At 36.7% G+C, this 19,819-nt stretch overlaps 1 protein-coding gene across 1 annotated transcript; it reads left to right on the top strand.

The window, feature by feature from the left end:
* Positions 1-1,583: 1,583 nt before the first annotated feature.
* Positions 1,584-9,348, top strand: igbp1 (immunoglobulin (CD79A) binding protein 1). The gene is made up of 6 exons (XM_036580352.1): positions 1,584-1,813; positions 3,695-4,012; positions 6,898-7,093; positions 8,180-8,256; positions 8,468-8,577; positions 8,898-9,348. The coding sequence occupies exons 1-6, from the start codon at positions 1,623-1,625 to the stop codon at positions 9,044-9,046; spliced, it is 1,041 nt and encodes a 346-aa protein (XP_036436245.1). The 5' UTR covers positions 1,584-1,622; the 3' UTR covers positions 9,047-9,348.
* Positions 9,349-19,819: the final 10,471 nt, after the last annotated feature.

The raw sequence follows: 19,819 nt of genomic DNA, 5'->3' as shown, positions 1-19,819 counted from the left end.
TGAATGAATGAATGAAGAGAGACTCTAGCTGCTGTAGGTTATGTGTTGGAATGAATGAATGAATGAATGAATGAATGAATGAATGACTGAAGACTAGCTGTTGTAGGTTGTGTGTTAGATTGAAGGAATGAATGAATGAATGAAGAGAGGCTCTAGCTGCGGTAGGTTGTGTGTTGAATGAATGAATGAAGCGAGACTCCAGCTGCTGTAGGTTGTGTGTTGGAATGAATGAATGAATGAATGAATGAATAAAGTGATGCTCTAGCTGCCGTAGGTTGTGTGTTGGAATGAATGAATGAATAAATGAATGACGAGAGACTCCAGCTGCTGTAGGTTGTGTGTTGGAATGAATGAATGAAAAAAGAGATACTCTAGCTGCTGTAGGTTATGTGTTGGAATGAATGAATGAATGAATGAAGCGAGACTTCAGCTGCTGTAGGTTGTGTGTTGGAATGAATGAATGAATGAATGAATGAATAAAGAGAGGCTCTAGTGGCTGTAGGTTGTGTGTTGGAATGAATGAATGAATGAATGAAAAAAGATATACTCTAGCTGCTGTAGGTCATGTGTTGGAATGAATGAATGAATGAATGAATGAATGAAGAGAGACTCTAGCTGCTGTAGGTTATGTGTTGGAATGAATGAATGAATGAATAAAGAGATACTCTAGCTGCTGTAGGTTATGTGTTGGAATGAATGAATGAATGAATGAATGAATGAATGAATGAATGAAGCGAGACTCCAGCTGCTGTAGGCTGTGTGTTGGAATGAATGAATGAATGAATAAAGAGAGACTAGCTGCTGTAGGTTGTGTGTTGAATGAATGAATGAATGAATGAATGAATGGATGAATAAAGAGAGACTCTAGCTCTAGCTCTAGACTCGAGTCAGAACTGTCCACAGTGGTGGTGATAGGAACCAGACGTCCACCTCTAAAAGCTCCCTCACAGAAAATTACTACATGAAATGGTTATGAATTCACTGCCTGATGACTGAGACACTGTTTTATGATAGTTTTGAGAACTTAAACTCCATTCTTGGTGGAGGGATACATGCAGGGCGCTGTGAGGCAAAATAGTCCCCAAAGAAAACTTATTGTTTCAGATTTTCCACTATTTTCCATCATCAACATTCCATATAAACTCAGAAGAATGTTCTGATTCCAGATGCATTTAATGGTTTCATAATAAGATCTAGTGGTCTCTAATGGTAACCATTAAGCCAAGCCCCACCAGGCTTTAATTCTAATGGTTCTAATGGTCTTGTTTCAGCAGGGATTAAAAACACATCATGTAAATTTTATGTTTGCCCAGTTGTCCACATTAAATTAGAAAAAAAAATAAATATAAAGCAAAAATTATGTCAATGATTTATTTAGAGACACCAAACACTGAATGGGTTCAAATTATTCCCAAGGATAAAAGGTAGTTTAAGAAATGAAGACTTTTCTAAGAAATGTAGAAATATTACTGGACTTGCCCTTTAAAAGCCACAACGCCTTGCCATTTGTCGCCGCTCGGCGGCCACAACATGAAACTACAGCCAAGAAAAGCGGAACGGAAATGATGACGGTTAGAGACGGGGGCCGCTAAGGACCAATCCCGCCGCTGAAGAGGAGAAAGATGGCCGGTGCTGAAGGAGAGGCTGAAGCTCCGCGGCTCTCTGAGCTTCTAGATGGCGGATGGAAGTTGTACGAAGAGGTGGAAAACACCTCGGAACCCAGCGGATCCAACCCGGTCCAGGTGAAGGTGAAGCGGGGCATCAAGCAGCTGGAGGAGGCGCTTAGCATGGTGGAGCAGTTGGACCTCTTCAGGTAAAAAAACGAGAAAAAAAACAGCAACTCTCCGTTCCACCTTAAATGGCGCGGCAGTTACATTGTGGCGCATTTGACGCCCTACTATGACTGCCGCTCATTTTAAGGTGGAACGGAGAGTTCGAAAGAGATGCAGCTTCAGCGTCGTAAACAAACTGCGTTTACATTTTTTTTTGTTTTTTACGGGCCATAAAAATGATCTGCGGCTAAAAAGATGCCGTATTAATCTATTAATGTACTAATCTGAACACTAAAGATTTTTTTCGTCATAGATTTAGACGCCGATCATAACCGCTCGCTAATCAGAAGACCAATTATTGCTTTATTTTAGGATAAACAGTGTAAGTACGGATTTCTGACATATTTCTTGTAAAAAAGCAAAAGACAACACTGTCTGCTTTTCCAAGCGTGGACCTTTTTATAGTCATACTAAGCTTTTTAATGTGTTTTGTGGAAGTAAGCTAGCTAGTTAGCACAGCTGCTAATGGGTTTATCATTGTGGTAATACGTTTTTTTAAAGGACCAGTTTAGTAAAGAACGAAATTCACTCAGTTTAGCCGTTTTATCATAAATAAAGATCTGAAATGTGCTTCTTCAGATTTAGCACTGGAGCTACAGGGCTAATGTAGCTATATAAACATGGACTAAATAGGGGAGAGCAGAGACAAATGTCACATAATATTTATATTATATTTAATGTAGTTAAACAGGTTCCAGGAGAACATGCTTTGGGTCATCTTCTCATGTTCTCATAGCAGCATCACCTCCCAATTTTCACATTGATCAGACAGATATTTCTCCAGATTTGCCCCAAATACTGTTTATTTTTTATTTTTGTTTTGTTTTTTTTCTTTTTTTACCATAAAATTAACTTCTTTCATCGTGTTTGTGATTAGCTGGGGGGGGGTTAGTTCACACTGTAACTAAGACTCGAGGTGGGCGATACGGCAAAAATATAATATCACAATACTAACAATTTTCACAATATTTTTTCAGTGGGAACAGAGAAAAAAGAACCTGAACACAATGATTTTTATTCAGTATTTGGCACAAAATCCAGTTAAACAGGTCCCTGTTTATAATGAAACACACAGCTGGTCAGTGTCTACAAGCACTGACAGGATCCACAGTATGTGGGCATATTGTCTTGTATTGTGACATACTTTATTGCAATAACAATATAAATTGTCATATTGCCCAGTCTTGAAGTAAACAGTCAGAGAATCAGAGAAGACAATTTACCACCATATACGTTCAAAACAGGACATGTGTTGTAAGTTTCTATTCACTGCTCCTGTTATTCTCAAATTTATTGACACATTTTGGGCTCAATTTGACCCCAGCAGTTTCAACCTAAGGGAAATATCACAGTTGTGGTGGGAAATTTGCTCCCCGCCCCAGTGTGGTGTGAATTATCAGTGGTTCTCACACTAGGGTTAGGTAGGGCTTTAAAGCAGAGGGAAGTTTTATGAAGTATATAAAATTGTATGTTATAGTGACCTCAGTATCATCCAAGACAATGAAAACAAATGTGTGTAAAATGTTGATATTTCTTGTTTTATACAGCTAAAACAGTCTGGGGTCAAACTGACCTCAAGGAACACCCAGTTGTCCCTATTAAATTAAAAAAAATGAAAAATATGAACCGAAAAAATGTGTCAGTCATTTATTTAGAGATGTTAAACATTGAACATGAGTCATACTGACCCCAAAGATATAGGAAGATTAAAAAAATAATTTCAGTGCATGACTAGTTGCCAAAAATGGCCCAGTGAAGACACACTTTGAACGCCGCCAGCAGATGGCGCAGTTCCGCTCTTGCAGTGTGGTTTTCGTGGTGTTGAAGACTGTATGCTTGTGTTTTCTCTGCCCGTATCGTAGCCGTAACGAAGAGCTGGAAGAGATCGCTACGGCCGACCTGAAGTACCTGTTGCTGCCGGTGTTGCTGGCGGCGCTGACGCTGAAGCAGGTGAACGCGGCCCAGCGGCTGGAGCACGTGCAGAAAGCCCGCCGACACTTCCTGGACTTCCTGCGCAGGTGTAAAGATTATGGCATCGGCAGCTTCCACATGCCTGCGGACGGCGAGGGCGCAGAGGCCACGCCCACGGAGGCGGAGTCAGACTCTCCGGTCCCCGCCCCGCGGCCCCAGCAGCCTGACCTCATCGCCATGGCAACACAGAGGCAAGCCAAGATCGAGAGGTGAGCCGAAGTGCTTTTAGTGTTTACAGCACAAAACACAGTTAAACCTAAATGTAGCTGATCAGCCGAGTTTTAGCGCTGGAGCTGCGAGGGCAATGTAGCTAACGAGTAATGGGAGCGATGGCCAGTGAACAGTTTGAATGTCAGACAGTGTGTAGCTAATTTAAGCTCATGTATTCATATTTGTCACAAAGTCTTTGATTTTTTTTAGCATGTGATTAATTGTTAACTGACAACCCTAAAATCATGAACACGACCCATGAAAACATCAAACACAGCATTGCTTTGAGTATAAACAACCCATCAGGCTTTATTGAATGGAAAATAAGGCAGCCTTACTTAACAGATATGACAGTAATGTAATACAGTGGTAATGTAATGTGGTAGACTTAGGCCCAGTCCCAATTCTCATTTCTACCCCTACCCCTTGTTTTTGAGTGTCTCCTTGCCCCTTAGAACTGAGTTACAGGGTAGTGGTTGAAATCCTCCCACTGAAATGGGACCCTCAAATAAAAAGAGCATCACTTCATTATCAGCTACCAGCGCTGCTCTGTAGGCGACCCTGCCAGTCTGCAGTGACAGCAGAGGAGGGTAAAGTTCAGCTCCTCACTGCTGGGCTTTAGTTACATTTAGGGCATCATATGCCTTCAAAGAGGGGGCAATTATTTATTATCACCCACCCCTAATTCTTCAGTGATATGAAGCTGAAGTCAGATATTCACCAGCTTCTTGTTAGAATTTTTCCGTTCCACCTTAAATGGTGTAGCAGTTACATTCTGGTGATTCAGGCGTCAGAACTGCTGGACTATTTAAGGTGGAACGGGAAAATAGCTGTCTGCCTTTTTTCATGCTTGTTATGAAGAAAAGTACCATAATACTTTGAAACGACATTAAACTAAGATGTTTATCGTAGGTTTATCCTGGGTTTCTTTGGTCTCTTGTGCTCCATCCTTTTCTTTTTTTTCCATAACACTCCGTTTGGAGTCTGAAAAGCCTCTGTTTGGGGGGTCTTGTAGCCCCAACACTTCACCCTACCCCTCTATCTCAACAAGAATCGGGACACCCTACCCCTAGATGTGAATGCGCTAAAAGGAGGGCTAAAAGCTAAGTGGTAGGGGCGAGGGGTGAAATGGGATTGGGCCTTACTTAGTTACCTACTACTTCAAGAATTGTTTAGTAAAGAAAACGGTTCTATATAGAAGCATGAACAGCAAGAACACTTTGCATGATAAAAGTAATTTTTTCATGGAAAAATGGTTCTTCAGATTGATGGAGTATGTTTTATATGGTTTTATATAGAACCTTTTTGAAAAGTGTTTTGTATAAGAACAAAAATCGTTCTTCCTTTGTTACAAGCTTGACATCATCATAGCAGAACCCTTTTTGGTGCTATATAGAACAATATACCACACATTCTTCATCAGTCTGAAGAACCATTTCTCCATGCAAGGAACCCTTTTATTGTGACAGCCCTAGTCATGTGGCTGATTAGGTTGGGGGATAAAGTTAGTGTTGAAGTCAGTATGATGTCCTGCCAAATTATCATAATAATGCAGTTTGATTGTGCACTGAGTTGTTGAACAAGCATTCAGGCCTTGGGAGGTTGTAGCTTTTGGAGCTTAAAGCTGCACCTTTAGATACATGATAGCAGGTCTAGTGTTTCATCCGCTGATAGATTAGGGATGGAAGATACACTATATGGACAAAAGTACGTGGACATCCGACCATCAACACCTGCATGTACATTAACATGGAGTTGGTCCCCCTTTGCAGCAATAACAGCCTCCACTCTTCTGGAAAGCTTCCTACAAGATTTTGGAGTTTGTACCCTTTCAGTCAGAAGAGCATTTGCGAGGTCAGACGCTGATGTTGGACGAGAGGGTCTGGCTTATAATCTCTGTTCTAGTTCATCCCAAATGTGTTGGATGGGGTTGAGGTCAGGACTCGGGGAAGCCCACTGGAGTTCCTCCACACCAAACTCCTCAAACCATGTCTTTATGGAGCTGCTTTGTGCACTGGGGCTCAGTCATGCTGGAACAGGAAAGGTTCTTCCCCAAACTGCTGACACAAAGCTGGAAGCATAGAATTGTGTAAAATGCCTTTGTGCTGTAGCATCAACATCCCCCTTCACTGGAACTGAGGGACCCTGAGAAAACAGCACAGCCCATCATCCCTCCTCCACCAAACTTTACTGTTGGCTCTGCATTCCGGTAGGTAACGTTCTTCTGGCAGACCCGGATTCATCATCAGACTGACAGATAGAGAAGCTCATTCATCACTCCAGAGAACACGTTTCCACTGCTCCAGAGTCCAGCGCTTTATACCGCTCCAGCTGACACTTTCGTTTCACCATAATAGCACTTACAGTTGACGGGCAGACCTAGCAGGAAAGAAATTTCACAAACTGGTGACCACTTCTGTCGCCAGTGTTTGTCTGTGGAGAGTGGATGGCTATGTGTTTGGTTTTATACACCTATTAGCAATGGGTGTGGCAGTAACACCTGAATTCACTTAATAGGAGGAGTGTTTACATACTATTGGCTATATAATGTATCTTATAGGTCTCATATACAGAGGTTTGTATGCAGAATTAAACCCTGTGTGACTTATCATAATTGAAATTTGAATGGCCTGTTTATGTTTTGTCTCTGCAGAGGTTTAGTTCCTCTTTCAGGGTGAAATGACTGAGCCGGTTAGATTTTTATTGACACAATATTAGTATTGCAGTTATATTTTATAGCAGTTGCGAAATTGTTTAAATATTGTGATTAATATCATGCATTGTGAAATATGCAATGCATATAATGACTATATTAAAACATTAATGTAAATAAAATAGCAGTTAAAAAAATTACATATGGTGAAAATGTCTCAAAATCTTCCAGGTTTAAGCAGCGTAAGGAGGCGGAGGCGAAGCTGGCGGAGCTGCGCGTTGCGGTGGACGGCGGCTTTGCGGATGATGAGGTGCTGAGGGACTTTTACCTGCTGCAGGTGCGCAGGTGGATCACCATCGCCATCGAGGAGATTGACTCCATCGATCAGGAGATACAGATCCTCAAGAGGATGGATGTTCTCAAACAGGTCCTTTAACAGTCCCTGCAGCGCTGCAGTGTTTCTGCAGTTTAGCATCATATTATACATATAATATATAATGTATAAATTTGTCATCTCAGTATCAAATGATAATTCAGGCAGCGACAGTAAAGATAATTTAACCTGAGCAGTAATAAAGTTGAGTTTATTAAAAATATTAATGAGAACATAGATTAATGAAGTTTGAGTTAGTCTAAGTAAAAGTGATAAATATGATTTAAAAAAAAAGCTAATGATCTCATACCTTAATAAAGACAAGAAGCGTTAATGAACTTAACGAGCTGGCATTATTAAAGCTAGTGTTATTAAAGATAAAAACACTAATAAAGAGCATTAATAAAGTTAATTAGTATGATGGTTAACATTAATAAAGTAAAAAAGAGCATTGGTGAAGATAGTTATCATTAGTAAAAATAAAAAGTTAGTATTAATAAAGATAAGTTTGCATTAATAAGGTTAATTAATTAGTATGATAAGCTAATTAAATAATAAATTAACAAATTAGCAACAATAAAGTTAAAACATTTGCATTAATGAAGATAAAAAGTTAGTATGTATAAAGAAAAGTTTGCATTAAAAAAATTAGTTAGTATGAGAAGTTATCATAAATGAAGTAAAGTTAGCATCAAAGAAGTTAACGAGTTAGCATTAATAAATAAAGTGGAATTAAGGTCATGAGCTCATAAATTAAAAGTTAATACATTTTGCTTTAGTAAAGTTAGCATAAATTATGTTAATGAGTTAACATATATAAAATTATTGTGTTTGTGTTAATCAAATTCAATAGTTTGCATTATGAAGGCACATTTACAGAAAGGAAGCTTAGTGTTTATTTAGTTGTTATGGATTTTAAAAAGCTCTTTAAAAACATCTGTCAGTATTTCTAAAACTCGTAATGTTGCATTACACCAATATTAATATAAATTATATATCACCCGGAACTAAATCTCTGCTTTATGTTCACACAAAGTCTGAGAGAACAGCATTAATATGAGCTGCTTAACTGATCTTATTTTAGTCACTTATTCTGGATTCCTATAAATCTGCAGTTATGAAATTCTCTTTCTTCCTCAGAGTCCAGCTCAACCTCCTCATCCAAGAAGACCCCCAATGAAGCCCTTCATTCTAACTAAAGATGCTGTACAGGCCAAGTACGTGTTTGTGTGTCTGTCAACAAAGTCTGTCAGTTGTCGATGATGGTGGAAAATATTTCAGTGTGACCCTAAAATGATACGGCAGTGACTATGGGTCTGATAAAGGCACAAAGTGGTTTAATTTAAAGGTTATTTTGAGGAGGGGGGTGGTTCAAACTCTAGCTGTGCCCCTGAGCTATTTACTAATTTGAATCTGTTTCTCTTTCAGGGTATTTGGAGCAGGTTACCCAAGCCTTCCCACAATGACAGTGGATGACTGGTATGAACAGCACAGGAGAAAAGGATGCTTACCTGACCAAGGAATACCCCAGAGTGCAGGTACATACACCTACATGTCCAGAGTACAGGTACATACACCTACCTGACCGGAGTACAGGTACATACACCAACCTGGTCGGAGTACAGGTGAATACACCCACCTGTCCGGAGTGCAGGTACACACACCCACCTGTTATGGAACCTCACGTGTATTTACTGCAGCCTGATTTGAAAACTACTTTAATTCAGCTTTTAATTTCTTTGTTTATCTTTTTAATTAGTTTAGTTATTGTTTAATGTAATTTATATATTAATACCCATTATTGTTATTTTTGTTGTTTGTTCACCTGCTGTCTCTTCACTGTAATGTGTTTTCATAGCGGATGTGGATGCAGAGGAGCGAGAGAGGGAGGAGAAAGAGCGCAGAGAGGAGGAGGATGATGAGGAGGCCTTACAGAAGGCCAGAGACTGGGACAACTGGAAGGACACGCACCGGAGAGGATATGGCAACCGCAAGAACATGGGCTGAACACACACCCACACACACAACACAGCAGCAAAGACTTTGGATGGCCTTACACACACACACCCCCTCTCTGTCTTAAGGACATGCAGAGCAGAGGATCTGGCAACCCTTATAGCGTGTATGAGAGAGACTGTAAAGACACTGGATGAGTTTAAATACTCAAACACTTTAACCTTCATATACAGTACTGCGCAAATGTTTCAGCCACCTGGCAACATTATATTTAAAAAGCAGTTTATCTGGACAGTAAGTGTTCATTTTCTCATAAAGCACTGATGTCAAACGATTAAAATAATTCATTGTGATTAATCGCACTTGTCTTAATTGCTCAGATTTGACCCTAAAGAAAGACTTGTTCCATTTATAAAGCAGTACGTTGTGTTATGGCTGTATGAGTGGACAAAATAAGCTTCATCAGAACGTATTTATTACTATCCGGTAATTCATTATTTTGAACGCAGAACCTGAACATGAAGATCACATGATCGCCACAGAGTGAACACAGCTTTCAGTGTTCTTTACTGACGTCCAGTGAAAACAACCGTGTTTGCATGTTCCAACCAATGAGTGTATATATCATATATACGGTCAATGAGTGCATATAACATATCGTCACTGTCCAAAGAAGAACAAGTATTTCCAAAATAGTAACTTTACAGGAGAAGGCAAAAACACTCTGACGTTTCAATGTCAGAGGTTTTATTCCAAGTGATTTTAGAGCATTTCTATTGGTCCATTCATCATAAAAAATGGTGTAGAAAACTAAAAATCGACAAAAGTAGAGATAAATGGTATATCATATGGTGTATATATATATAGTCAGTGAGTGTATATATCATGTACACTCGTTGACTGTATAAATGGTATATATATATATATATATATATATATCACATATACAGTCAATGAGCGTATATATCATATATATACAGTCAATAAATCTACAAGGTGTCCTGAAAACGTTGACATCATTTGAGATGTGAGTATCTGAGTAATTACATGTCCTGGCATTAACAAAATTAGACAGGCTTCATGTTGAACAACACAAGATTTATTTATCAAAATTTGAACAAGAAATTCAGAAGGATGTAGATTTTATAACTGATTCCACAAAGCTTCACAAATGTAATATCTTCCGATACTGGTGGTCGTCCAGACCCCTTTGCGCTGCACAGACAGCCTTCCTCTTTGAATTGTTTGTGCCGTGTCCAAATCTACTTTCCAGTTGGTGCATTTTTATTGAATTTTCTCGAAAATGCTGCTGCTCACTCTCGTTTGACTGTGTTCGAGCATATTCTAACACACAAAATGCCTTTTCATTTCTAGCTAATGCCGTTCTTCAACCTGAAAAAAAAAACATTAAAAATTAAACTTGGTTAGTTTTTACACATTTTATTCAAATTTGAGATCATTTGAGGGAGAATTGGCTGCTATTAGACAATGAAATGATGTCAATTTTTTTGGGACACGGTGTATATCATATATACTCATCGACCGTAAAAATAGATAGATAGATAGATAGATAGATAGATAGATAGATTGTGTGTACGTACAGTGAATCTACACTCATTGACTGTATAAATCATATATATCATACTCTTAGTAAGTGTATATATCATATAATGTATACAGTCAATGATTCTATACATCAAGTCTAATCATATACGGTCAGTGATTCCCTGCGTTGTAGCCTCTCGCGCTCGTTCATTCAGCTCGTAGTTTCTTGCTACATTGGAGGATCTGGAGGGGAACCGGAGCTTCTTTCAAGAGAGCCATAAAGGAACTTGTCATTTAAAAATGTCGTTATTTAAAGAATTTAGAGACACTAAAAAAGACGCAGTGTCGTGGCAACAGCATATGGAGGAAAAAAAAATAATAAATACGGTGCCCTGCAGCTGGGCTTCAACCTGGAACTATAGATGGTTTGAACTTGGAAAAAGCAGCAACTGCACTTCAGAAAATAGTGGTGTTAATAATTTATTAATTTAACGTCAACTTTGACAAATCTAGAATAAAAACGTATAATAAAGTTAATAGTACTGTAGGTTAATGTGCTATTTTAACCATTTTCTGCCCTCTCCTTGACACAAGGAAGTTCAGTATTGCTGGTAGTTATCATCCAGTAGCTGCTTAATCTAATCAGCACCTTATTAACTTGCGTTAAATTAAGATTTTTGACTGCCTTTTAAATTGTGCTTATTAACATATTGACATCAACATATTGACGCTTTCCAGCTTGAGTACTCAGCGTTGAATGTACTGAGCCAGACTGCCAGTTAGTTGTGGTTGTGATGTCACAGCACATGGGTGTTTGCTTATTTCTGATTGGTCCAGCTGTGCTACAGCTGTTTTATGAACTCTGTGTCATTGGGTTGAAGTTCCCAACTTAAAACTTTATTATTAATACGAAAGTAGGTTAAAATTAAAATTGCAGCTGTATTTTGATTTTCAATTTTGATTTAAAATTATTAATCGTTCAGTCCGATCAGACCCTTAAAAAAGATGGTTCTTAAGAAAAGGAGGGAGGTCTTTACAGAACCATTTCAAGCTTAAATGGTTCTTTGCATGGTGAAATTATTCTTTAGATTGATGGAGTTTGTGTTTATGGTTCTGTATAGCACCAAAAATGGTTCTGCTGTTGTTACAACACACTTAATAAATGAGGTTCTTCTAGGGTTCTTTAAGTGTTCACATGGTTCTATCTAGAACCATTTTCTTTACTAAAGAACGCTTTGTGTGATTAAAGGGTTCTTTGATGGTTCTATATAGAACTTTTTTGAAAATTGTTCTGTGTATCACCAAAAAGGGTTCTTCTGTTGTTACAAGCTTGACATTGTCGCAATAGAAGAACCCTTTTTAGTGCTATATAGAAACGTTTTCAGAAAAGTTCTATATAGAACCATCTACAGCACATCAATCTGAAGAATCATTTAACCATGCAAAGACCATTTTAAGCAGGAAATGGTTCTGTATAGAACTCATGACTCTAAACGGAACCACTGCCTTTACTAAAGAACCCTCGAAGAACCATCTTTTTAAGAATGTACTGCTGCTGATGGCATTTAACATTAACGTGTAATGGCTGGAGTAATTTTGAAAATAAGAAATTCAAATAACTTTTAACAGTATTTATTTCTGTTCATTTGCATTTATTCTAATGAGTGTTTTCACTCTCAGAAAGGCTTTTACTGCCCAGATAAATGTTTTTAATAATGCGCTTAGGTGAAGACTTTTGTACAGTACTCTACCCACATACCCATAATGCTCTTACCCAAGAAATAAACTGTGTCAAATGCTGACTGTGTGTGTCTGAGAGAGTTAAGGCTTTAGATAGTGATGCTGTATTTTTTATTTATCATCTTTTTTTTAGCTGCTCTGATGGTTATTTTACGTTTCTTTACATTATTTTCAGATTGTACTGAGTAGGCGTGCCTCAAAAACGTTCATTTCATCGATCCCTGGTGAGGAACTATGATGGTTTTTGTGTTTATATCTGAAATATTTGGTTATGACATATGAAAAATGTTGACAATAAAGATTGGCGCACATTTTTCCAAAACCATAGTGTTTAAATCATAATCTGTTCAAATGCAAAATGCCAGGATAGCTATAAAGAGAGTACAGAGAGATCCTATCTGAGCTCAGCTATGACACATTGAGAGGAAGCTGGCCAATCAGAATAGCTGTTGGGGCGCCACAGAGCCTAAACATGATCAAACCAGGAACACAGGAAAATACGGCAAAACACATCTTACTGATGAATTATATTTATTATCTTTCTGATTTCCAAGAATTGTGAAAGGCAGGCTACAGAGGGATTGATATGAAGTGTCATAATGTTTATCTTTAAATACACAGACAAAAGTATTGGGACACCCCTGGTAATTACTGAGTTCAGGTGTTTTAGCCACACCCATTGCTAACAGGTGAATAAAATTAAGCTCATAGCCCTGCAGTCTCCATAGACAAACACTGGCAGTAGAGGGTCGTACTGAAGAGCTCAGTGACTTTAAACATGGTGCTGTCATAGGATGCCACCTCTGTCACAAGTCAGTTTGTGAAATGTCTGTCCTGCTAAATCTGCCCCAGACAACTGCAAGTGCTATTATTTTGAAATGCAAGCATCTAGGAGCAACAACAGCTCAGCCATGAAGCGGCAGAGTGTCTATCCTCTGTTGAATTGCTCACTAAAGGATTCCAAACTGCCTCTGGAAGCAACAGCAGCAAAAGAACTGCATGTTAGGAGCTTCACGAAGTGGGTTTCTATGGTTGAGCAGCTGCACACAAGCCTAAGATCACCATGCACAATGCCAAGCATCGGATGGAGTGGAGTAAAGCGCTGCCACTGGACTCTGGAGCAGTGAAACGTATTCTGTGGAGTGATGAATCACACTTCTCTGTCTGTCAGTCTGATGGACGAGTCTGGGTTTGGAGAACATTACCTGCCTGACTGCACTGTGCCAGCTGTAAAGTTTGGTGGAGGAGGGATGATGATATGGGGCTGTTTTTCAGGGGTTGGTCTAGAACCCTTAGTTCCAGTGAAGGGGGATGTTGATGCTTCAGCACCAAGACATTTTGGACAATTGTAGCTTCTGACTTTGTGGGAACTGGGCTCAGTCATGTTCCAGCATGACTGAGGCCCAGTGCACAAAGCAGCTCCATAAAGGCCTGACTGGGTGAGTTTGGTGTGGAAGAACTTGACTGGCCCTCACAGAACCCTGACCTCAACCCCATCCAACACCTTTGGGATGAACTAGAGTGGAGATTGTGAGCCAGACCCTCTTGTCCAACATCAGTGTCTGACCTCACAAATGCTCTTCTGGATGAATGGGCAGAAATTCCCACAGACTCTCCAAAATCTTGTAGAAGCTTCCCAGAAGAGTGGAAGCTGTTATAGCTGCAAAGGGAGACCAACTCCATATTAATGCCTGTGGATTTACAATGGGATTCATAAAAGATCCTGTGGGTGTGATGTGTAGGTGTCCCAATACTGTTGTCCATGTAGTGTATTTAACGTGTTCTACCGCAGTGGCAGCAGCAGTCACAGATGATGGCCGCCTAAAGAATTTCCTAATAAACTGCTTCACTCTTTTTGTATGTATGTTTGTATCCATTTGTATGTACGTGAAGAGGCACATCAGTCCGAATTTATGAGAATCTCCAGTTCACACGTAATGTTTCTTTTTCTAATTAGTTTATTAGTCTGTGGCTGATCATGTAAACAAGACTGTAATAACAGCAGAAGTTGATCTGAAGTGTATTAAGATTTAAATTGATGTAAAATATTAATTTCGTTCATCTCCACTATACTATCTACTAAAATTTTTCCTTGCATTTCATTAAAAGTATTTTTGCGTTGAATTAAACCACTGATATTGCTTGTTACCACATCACATTTTTTAATTTAAACTGACAAACCATTTTTTTTTTACAGTGAATGAAAAAAGTTCTTCCATCAGAGAAATGTTAAAAACAGAATAGTATATGTTTATTGTTTAGGAACAAATGAAGTAATAGAAACTACCATGTTACAATGTCAAGCTTGTGATAATAGAAGAACTTTTGGTGCTGTATACTTTTCAAAAAGGTTCTATATAGAACCATCTACAGCACATTCTCCATCAGTCTGAAGAACCATTTCATGTTACAAAGAACTCTTTAATCATGCAATGGGTTCCTTGAGTGTTCATGGTTCTATTTAGAACCTTTGTCCTTACTAAAGAACCCTTGCAGAACCCTCGTTTTTACCATCGCATGTCATGATGAACTGATAACAATACAAATCAATTCAGTTCTTACAATTATTTAACATATTTACATTAAATAATATTTCTTACCGTTACACACGTACCTAATGTGTCTAACCAGGTGAACACTCTGTGCTATTGCAGCTCTGAGCTGTTTACCGCTGATGTTTACTGCGCTGATGCTGATTTGCTGACTGAGAGAAAAGTTCTATATAGAACCATCTACAGCACATCAGTCTGAAAAATCATTTAAGCAGGAAATGGTTCTTCAAGGTTCTTTAGAAAAGGAGGGAGGTCTTTACAGAACCATTTCAAGCTTAAATGGTTCTTTGCATGGTGAAATCGTTCTTCAGATTGATGGAGAATGTGTTTATGGTTCTATATAGCACCAAAAAGTGTTCTGCTGTTGTTATAACACACTTAATAAAAAAGGTTCTTCAAGGGTTCTTTGAGTGTACATCATACCAATCAAAACACAACATTATGGATTTATATTTCTAAAACAGCTTTACTTTATTTAAAATCATTAAAAAATATCACACTGCGGTACATAAAAGCACTTACAATCCAAATGAAATTTTTAATCTACCTTGTATTTTTCACCAAAACGTCTAAAATATATACCGTCACACATATTTTTGCATTAAGTGTATTTTCCTAAAAATACAGCTTTATTTTTGTTGAAATAATCAGAAAATGTCACAGAACAGTTCACAGATGAACTTACCATGCAAGACAATAATATAAATCACTTTGCACAAATAACATCCATCCATCCATCCATCATCTAAACCGCTTATCCTGCTGGGTCGCAGTGGGGTGCTGGAGCCTATCCCAGCTGTCATTGGGCGGAAGGCAGGATTCACCCTGGACAGGTTGCCAGTTGCACAAATAACAGTTGTAAATTATTTTTGGAAGTACCATATTAATCGCAAAGTCATGACAGTCAATTTCTGAAATTAGATATTTATCAAAAAATACAATTTTGTTTTTGTTGAAATCATTGGAACATATCACAGCACAGTCAGTTTAAGCTCTAATAATCTAATTTGAGTATAAAAATCACATTGTGTTTTTCAACAAAATTGCAGAAATATGTAAGACTATAGTCTTACCGTCATGTAAATTTTAGAGCTGTTCTTAAACCCCTTAAATTTCTGGAAAAAAACACTAAAACAGTTGGAAAAAAATCACCACATGGTTTAATATGTGCAAATTCTCCTTGAAACACAACCTATTCTATATTCACAACTTAATAGAAAAAAACAGCTTTATTTTGTTGAAATAATCAGAAAATATCACGTAACAGTTTATAGATGAACTTACCGTCCAAAATAGGTGTAAAAATCGCCTTCTGTTTTTTTACCAAAATTGATGAAGTACGTAAGACTATGTAAGTCTTACCTTGATATGCATCTTTGGACTGTTCTTAAACCCCTTAATTTCCATTTAAAAACATTCAAAACAGAAGTAAAATGTCTTCTTGTAGTGTTTTATATGCAGTACATCGCAAATTCTTCTTAAAAATTACTCAGACGCCACAGTCAGCAATATGTATATTTACATTTTTCTGTTTCTATTTAATTTTCCAAAGTTGCAGCTTTATTTTCGTTAAAATAATCAGAAAATGTCACAGAACACTTCACAGAAGCACTTTCCATCCAAAATGTAACCGTGCACCATAAACATCATGATCTATAGTTATTGGTTTATTTTTCCAACAAATTAAGCCTATTTTTTGTTGAAATCATTGGTAAATGCAGAAAAAAGTACAGTGAATCACTTACCATCCAAATAAAATATAAAAATCACATTGCATTTTTCTCAAAAAATGCTAAAATATGTAAGACTATAATCTTACCTTCATGTGAATTTTTGGACCGTTCTTAAATCTCCTCAATTTTCATGCAAACACACATAAAACAGTTGTAAAAGTGTCTTCATGTAGTTTCTGTGAGCAAAGCATTGCAAATTCTTCTTGTAAACACTTTTTAGTTACACACCAAAACCTGCACTATAGTTACAGCTTTATTATTTTTTTTTTAATTCAGCTTTAGTTTTGTTGAAATCATCAGAAAATGTCAAAGAACAGTTCACAGAAGCATTTACCATCCAAAGTAAGTATAAAAATCACCTTACATTTTTCACCAAAATTGCAGAAATATGTAAGACTATAGTCTTACCTTCATGTGAATTTTTGGACCGTTCTTAAATCTCCTCAATTTTCATGCAAACACACATAAAACACTTGTAAAAGTGTCTTCATGTAGTTTCTGTGAGCAAAGCATTGCAAATTCTTCTTGTAAACACTTTTTAATTACACACCAAAACCAACACTATAGTTACAGCTTTATTATTTTTTTTAATACAGCTTTTTTTTATTGAAATCATCAGAAAATATCAAAGAACAGTTCACAGAAGCACTTACCATCCAAAGTAAGTATAAAAATCACCTTACATTTTTCACCAAAATTGCAGAAATATGTAAGACTATAGTCTTACCTTCATGTGAATTTTTGGACCGTTCTTAAATCTCCTCAATTTTCATGCAAACACACATAAAACAGTTGTAAAAGTGTCTTCATGTAGTTTTTATGAGCAATGCATTGCAAATTCTTCTTGTAAACACTTTTTAATTACACACCAAAACCTGCACTATAGTTACAGCTTTATTATTTTTTTTTAATACCGCTTTATTTTTATTGAAATCATCAGAAAATGTCACAGAACAGTTCACAGAAGCACTTACCATCCAAAATAAGTATAAAAATCACTTTTGTATTTTTCACCAAAATTGCAGAAATATGTAAGACTATAGTCTTACCTTCATGTGAATTTTTGGACCGTTTTTAAATCTCCTCAATTTTCATGCACAAACACATAAAACAGTTGTAAAAGTGTCTTCATGTAGTTTCTGTGAGCAAAGCATTGCAAATTCTTCTTGTAAACACTTTTTAGTTACACACCAAAACCTGCACTATAGTTACAGCTTTATTATTTTTTTTAATACAGCTTTATTTTTATTGAAATCATCAGAAAATGTCACAGAACAGTTCACAGAAGCACTTACCATCCAAAATAAGTATAAAAATCATTTTGTATTTTTCACCAAAATTGCAGAAATATGTAAGACTATAGTCTTACCTTCATGTGAATTTTTGGACCGTTCTTAAATCTCCTCAATTTTCATGCAAACACACATAAAACACTTGTAAAAGTGTCTTCATGTAGTTTCTGTGAGCAAAGCATTGCAAAATCTTCTTGTAAACACTTTTTAGTTACACACCAAAACCTGCACTATAGTTACAGCTTTATTATTTTTTTAATACAGCTTTTTGTGTGTTGAAATCATCAGAAAATGTCAAAGAACAGTTCACAGAAGCACTTACCATCCAAAGTAAGTATAAAAATCACCTTACATTTTTCACCAAAATTGCAGAAATATGTAAGACTATAGTCTTACCTTCATGTGAATTTTTGGACCGTTCTTAAATCTCCTCAATTTTCATGCAAACACACATAAAACAGTTGTAAAAGTGTCTTCATGTAGTTTTTATGAGCAATGCATTGCAAATTCTTCTTGTAAACACTTTTTAATTACACACCAAAACCTGCACTATAGTTACAGCTTTATTATTTTTTTTAATACAGCTTTATTTTTGTTGAAATCATCAGAAAATGTCACAGAACAGTTCACAGAAGCACTTACCATCCAAAATAAGTATAAAAATCATTTTGTATTTTTCACCAAAATTGCAGAAATATGTAAGACTATAGTCTTACCTTCATGTGAATTTTTGGACCGTTCTTAAATCTCCTCAATTTTCATGCAAACACACATAAAACAGTTGTAAAAGTGTCTTCATGTAGTTTCTGTGAGCAAAGCATTGCAAATTCTTCTTGTAAACACTTTTTTTAATTACACACCAAAACCAGCACTATAGTTACAGCTTATTTTTTTTTTAATTTAGCTTTAGTTTTGTTGAAATCATCAGAAAATGTCAAAGAACAGTTCACAGAAGCACTTACCATCCAAAATAAGCATAAAAATCACCTTACATTTTTCACCAAAATTGCAGAAATATGTAAGACTATAGTCTTACCTTCATGTGAATTTTTGGACCGTTCTTAAATCTCCTCAATTTTCATGCAAACACACATAAAACACTTGTAAAAGTGTCTTCATGTAGTTTCTGTGAGCAAAGCATTGCAAATTCTTCTTGTAAACACTTTTTTAATTACACACCAAAACCAACACTATAGTTACAGCTTTATTATTTTTTTTAATACAGCTTTTTTTTATTGAAATCATCAGAAAATGTCAAAGAACAGTTCACAGAAGCACTTACCATCCAAAGTAAGTATAAAAATCACCTTACATTTTTCACCAAAATTGCAGAAATATGTAAGACTATAGTCTTACCTTCATGTGAATTTTTGGACCGTTCTTAAATCTCCTCAATTTTCATGCAAACACACATAAAACAGTTGTAAAAGTGTCTTCATGTAGTTTTTATGAGCAATGCATTGCAAATTCTTCTTGTAAACACTTTTTAATTACACACCAAAACCTGCACTATAGTTACAGCTTTATTATTTTTTTTAATACAGCTTTATTTTTGTTGAAATCATCAGAAAATGTCACAGAACAGTTCACAGAAGCACTTACCATCCAAAATAAGTATAAAAATCATTTTGTATTTTTCACCAAAATTGCAGAAATATGTAAGACTATAGTCTTACCTTCATGTGAATTTTTGGACCGTTCTTAAATCTCCTCAATTTTCATGCAAACACACATAAAACAGTTGTAAAAGTGTCTTCATGTAGTTTCTGTGAGCAAAGCATTGCAAATTCTTCTTGTAAACACTTTTTTTAATTACACACCAAAACCAACACTATAGTTACAGCTTTATTATTTTTTTTAATACAGCTTTTTTTTATTGAAATCATCAGAAAATGTCACAGAACAGTTCACAGAAGCACTTACCATCCAAAAGTAAGTATAAAAATCATTTTGTATTTTTCA

This window comes from Colossoma macropomum, unplaced genomic scaffold (genome assembly GCF_904425465.1).
Source record: "Colossoma macropomum unplaced genomic scaffold, Colossoma_macropomum, whole genome shotgun sequence".
Taxonomy (NCBI): domain Eukaryota; kingdom Metazoa; phylum Chordata; class Actinopteri; order Characiformes; family Serrasalmidae; genus Colossoma; species Colossoma macropomum.
This window is presented reverse-complemented; position numbering and strand designations above follow the sequence as displayed.